Below are 4,929 nucleotides of genomic sequence, written 5' to 3' on the forward strand. Positions count from 1 at the left end.
GTCAATTTATGGGTTCTCGATTCTATTCCATTGGTCTGTACGTCTGTTCTTGTGCAAGTACCAGGCAGTTTTGAGAACATAGGCTTGGTAATATAGCTTGATATCTGGTAATGTGATTTCTCCAACTTTGTTCTTCTTTCTCAGGATTGCTGTGGCTATTTGGGGTTTTTTTTTTTAATTCCAGATGAATGTTTGGAGAGTTTGTTCTAGATCTTTGAAATATGCCTTTGGTATTTTAATGGGGATTTACATTGAATCTGTAGATTGCTCTGGGTGATATGGACATTTTAATGATATTGATTCTACCAATCCATGAACATGGTATGTTCTTCCATTTGTTTATATCTTCCTCAATCTCTTTTTTCAATGTCCTGAAATTTTCTTAGTACAGGTCTTTTACATTCTTAGTTAAATTTATTCCTAGGTATCTTAAGTTTTTTGGTCCAATTATGAGTTGGGAAGTGTCCAGGAGCTGGGGGATACAAGCACGAACACACCAATGCAAATTGTGTCCTCGTGGACCTTACATGAGCTTGGAAAGACAGACATCAAACAAATGACTTTGCAGGAAGCTGTACAATTGTAGTAAAAGTGTCACAGAGAAGTAGAAGATGCTATGAGCAGGGTGCAACAGGGGAGTCTGACAGGAAAGTTAGGAAAGGCTTTTCTGATGGAGTGACATTTAAGAGGAGCCCTAAACATGGGTAAGAATTAACCAGTTAAGAAGAATAAGGAAGAAGGATAAATATTAGGATTTGAATCTATCAGGACTCTTGGCTACAGGACAGAAAGTCAAACTTAAATAGACTTAAGAAAGGCAGTGGGAGGAGTTTGTGTTGGCCTCCATAAATAAAAAGTTTAAAGAATTAAACTAAATTTAGGTATGTCTGGTTGGAGCCCAGATCGTTTCAGGTACTATACCAGCTTTTCTGTTCTGTTCACTTTTGTCCAGCTTTTCTAAGGGAAGCTGTAAACTCCCAAAGGAATGAGCAAGTGTACTTCATAGCACAATGCCAAGGGCCCCATTCATGTTGTATCCTGTTGCTGTGAAATGTGCCTTTAAAAGAGCATCTTCCCTCCAGTGAACCTAGTCTCAGTTCTATCTCATTGGAACAAGTCTGAGTTATAGGATAGTGGTGGTGGTGGTAATGGAAGAGGAGTCTGGGGAGAATAGACTAATCAACCAGAACTGTATGCAGACAAGTCTTCTCCAATTGATGGAGTGGGGGTAGAGAAGGAGAGATTATCTAAATGAAAGATGAGCCCTGTTACCAGAGAAGGTGGGGGTTTCAAAGATAGCGCAAAGAAAACAAAAAGTGTCCTTTTCAAGATAAAGAGGAAGAAAAGCTATCCAGGGAAAGGGAATGGAATGATTGAAAGTCCTGAGGTTGGATGGAACTTGGTACAACTAGGAAACTTAGAGAAGGTCAAGAGAAGTGTAGAGTGCTAGAAAGACACAGGGTGTAAGAATGGAAAATGGAGAACTGGGCATTTTAAAGGATTGGCAGTCATTTCAATCAGTGAAGCTTCTTGGCCCCAATCCATACTGACTGCACACTCCTGTTCATGCCCTAATAGATCACGGGCCTTTAAAAACTGGGGTGGTCCTGATATAATCAGAGGAATGCAGTATGAAGAGTGGGCATGCCCTTTCTTGCTTTGGACAATAAACCATGAATAGCACCTAAAATTGAGCTTATGATCAACTAGAACCCCACATTTCTGTTACCCAACTTACTTCGCTAAGCTCTTTCACTGTTTTCCTGTATTTACACAGACACTTGAGTCTTAAACATAAATAAAGAACCTTATATTTGGTTTCCTTAAGTTTTATGTTATTGGTTTCTGCCCAGCATTCCTGTCTGGTGAGATCATTTTTATATTGCTTCTGTCACCTTGCAAATTACATTTCCCTCCCTCTTTTGTGTCATGGGTATATTTGATAAGTTTTTCTTCTGTTTCATTTAAGTAATTAATGAAGGCTGGGCAAAGTACAGAACATGTGACATGCCACTAGAATTTTCCCTGCTAAGTGTGCCATCATTAACCTACTCTCTTCCCTGTTAGGATATTTGTTACAAGTTCCCTGAGCACTAGCAGCCTTAATTAATCCTCAAGATCATAGAGATTCTATTTAATAATTTTATTTAAATCAGGATCATTGGTCTATGGCTTTCCTATGAAAGAGCAAATGAAATTACTTTGGAGTGACTCACTTTTCATGAATCTGAATAGTAATGTAGGGGTCACTGTTTTATTAAAAATACTCATAAAATATTCTTGTGCTTTTCTGATGAATTAGGAGTAAAGCAGATAGCATGGTGCCTGGCACAGGTGAGGGGAAGGATCAATGACTGTCATCTCCATTGATATCTGCTGTCTCTATTCCATAGTTGCCCTTGGGTTCTCTTTCTGTGTTCTCTGAACCACATGGCTCCTTCTGAGTTCTTCCTCTACCTCTCCCCCTGTCCAGGTCGTGGCCACCACCATGATGCTGGAAAGAAAGATGCCTCGCTTCCTGTGGCCTCGCTCTGGGATCTGTGGATACAAGTACGGGCTAGGGGACCGCTGGTTCCTGCGGTGAGTGACAATGTATATGCGTGAACTGAAATGTGTGTGATGCCATGGGAACAAGGGTGACCAGTTTCACATTTATCACCCTCCCCTCCATTCTTGAGATCCCCATTGGACCTTAGGGAGAAGTCATCACTCTATACAGTGACCCTGCATTAGCCAGTTTGAGGGAGGAGGCTGGAGCCGAGGAGGGTAGAAAGACTGATGATAGCTGATGCCAGGCTATGTGTCCATCAGGGCAGTAACATATGAAAAACTACATATATGTATCTATGCTTGGATGTGGGGATGGGCTACCCAACTTGTTAAAATCTTATTCCCAGATGACCCCCATTCTAGTATGTTCTTGCCTAAAGCTAACCTCCTTCATACTCTATTCTTAGCTCCTAATCTATCTCTTTTCTCCTCTTATTTATGTCCTGAATTTTACCTGATTTTTATGATATAATTATTTATTAATTGGCTTTTTTCTCTTTCATATTCACCCATTCCCCACCATCATACCCACACTCAAATCCTGAGTTCAAGACCTCCTTGGTCTCTACCCCAGTTAGTCCTTCATTCTATTGCACTTCCCTGGGTGCTCTTCTTATGTCACCTCTGCTCCTTACCTTCCCCTTTCCTCTTGGTCCAGTCTCCTACATGTGCCCCATTCACCTCTGTTCCTCCCCACAGCCCATCTCTGCCCACCTCAACTGAGTGCTTTCCCTTTTCCCCTTAGAATCGAGAGCCTCCATGATCAAAATCCTTTGCGAATGCTTCGCTACGTGGAAGCTTTCAAGTCCTCAGATAGGGAGGATGAACATCTTTCTGAGAAATATCTCTCTGTGGTTGAAAATGGGACTCGAGCCAGAGGCTCTCTGACCCTCCCAACGCCCTCCCTATCCCGGACCACATCCCGCAGCAGCAGTCACCGGGGTTGGGAGATCCTTCGTCGCAACACCCTGGGACACTTGAATCTTGGACTGGAGCTTGGTGAGGGTGATGGAGAGGAAAATATGTATTTATGATTAGAACTCCTGTTGCTCTTGACATAGCTCCAGGTGGCCTGGGTGGGAGGCAGGGAGAGAGGCACTTTCCTTTCCTATACAAGTATCTAACTTCCATGCTGTTAACAATGGGAGGGGATGGACAGAATAATATTTGAAGGTCGTGTCTCAAACTTCATCTAAGCATTTCTGGAGATGGGCAATAGGCAAGTGTTGTCCGACACATCCTCTGAAAACCCTACATCTTAGGAAAAGAAGGTTTTGTTTTGTTTTTTAGCAAAGTTGGGCTTGGCCATCAAAGCCATGAAATAGGGATGCTAGACTAATAATATCTGGATCATCTCTTTGCTTCTTGAAGGTACTGGAAAGTAGTAAGCTGTGTAGCCTGCCTGGATCCACATGCTTAATGTGGGAAAAGGCAGGCATGGCCCTGAGGTTGTGGCTCTTCCCTTTTTCCTATAGCCCTGAAGGGCTCTCTCCCCACCTAGCAACCAAACCCCAACTAGAAGACTGTGAGAAAAAGGGTTCTTCATCCTTGCTTTATTTTTTTTTAAATTTATTGTGGTAATATACACATAAAATGATCACTTTAAACCTTTTTAGTTATACAATTCCATGGCATTAATTATATTCACATTGTTGTTCAACTATCACCAGTATTTATTTATAGAACTTTTTCATCATCTTAAGGTGAAACTCTTATACCCATTCAACATTAATTCCCCATTATCTGCTCCCTAAAGCCCCCGATAATTAATGTTCTACTTTCTTTTATAAATTTGACTACTCGAGGCACCTCATAAAAGTGAAATCATACAATTAGTTCTATTGTATCTGATGTATTTCACTTAGCATAATGCTTTCCAGGTTCATTCATGTTGTAGCACGTATAAGAATTTCATTCTTTTTAAAGTCTAAATAATTTAATTGTATGCATATACTAATTATTTATCGATTCATCATGGTTGGACATTTGGGTTGTTTCCACCTTTTGACTATTATGAGTAATACTGTTACAAATATTAGTGTACAATTATCTAAGTCCCTGGTTTCAATTCCTTTGGGTACACACCTACAAGTGGAGTTGCTGGATCTTACTGTAATCTTTGCCTAATGTTTTGAGAAACTGCCATATTCTTTTCCTCAGTGGATGTGCTATTTTACATTTCCTCCAGCAATATACGTACAGTGTTCCAATTTCTCCACATCCTCATCAATACTTGTTACTTTTTGTGTTGTTATTGAGAGTAGGCATCCTAATAATGTGAAGTGGTATCTTATTGTAATTTTGGTTTGCATTTCCTTAATGCCGAATGACATTGAATACCTTTTTGTGTGCTTGTTGACTATCTGTAAATCTTTTTTT

General features: G+C 40.5%; 1 protein-coding gene across 2 annotated transcripts in view; it reads left to right on the forward strand.

The window, feature by feature from the left end:
* The window catches only part of TRPV5 (transient receptor potential cation channel subfamily V member 5), a 25,236-nt gene extending 20,880 nt beyond the window's left edge, over positions 1-4,356 (forward strand). For both annotated transcript variants that reach the window (XM_006767990.2, XM_015566705.1), the window contains 2 exons: positions 2,474-2,580; positions 3,296-4,356. In XM_006767990.2, coding sequence (XP_006768053.1) covers positions 2,474-2,580; positions 3,296-3,584 — 396 coding nt within the window. In that variant the 3' untranslated portion in view covers positions 3,585-4,356. The remainder of the gene's footprint in view (positions 1-2,473; positions 2,581-3,295) is intronic.
* The last annotated feature ends 573 nt before the right edge of the window (positions 4,357-4,929 follow it).

This window comes from Myotis davidii, unplaced genomic scaffold (assembly GCF_000327345.1).
Source record: "Myotis davidii unplaced genomic scaffold, ASM32734v1 scaffold22, whole genome shotgun sequence".
In the NCBI taxonomy this organism is placed as follows: domain Eukaryota; kingdom Metazoa; phylum Chordata; class Mammalia; order Chiroptera; family Vespertilionidae; genus Myotis; species Myotis davidii.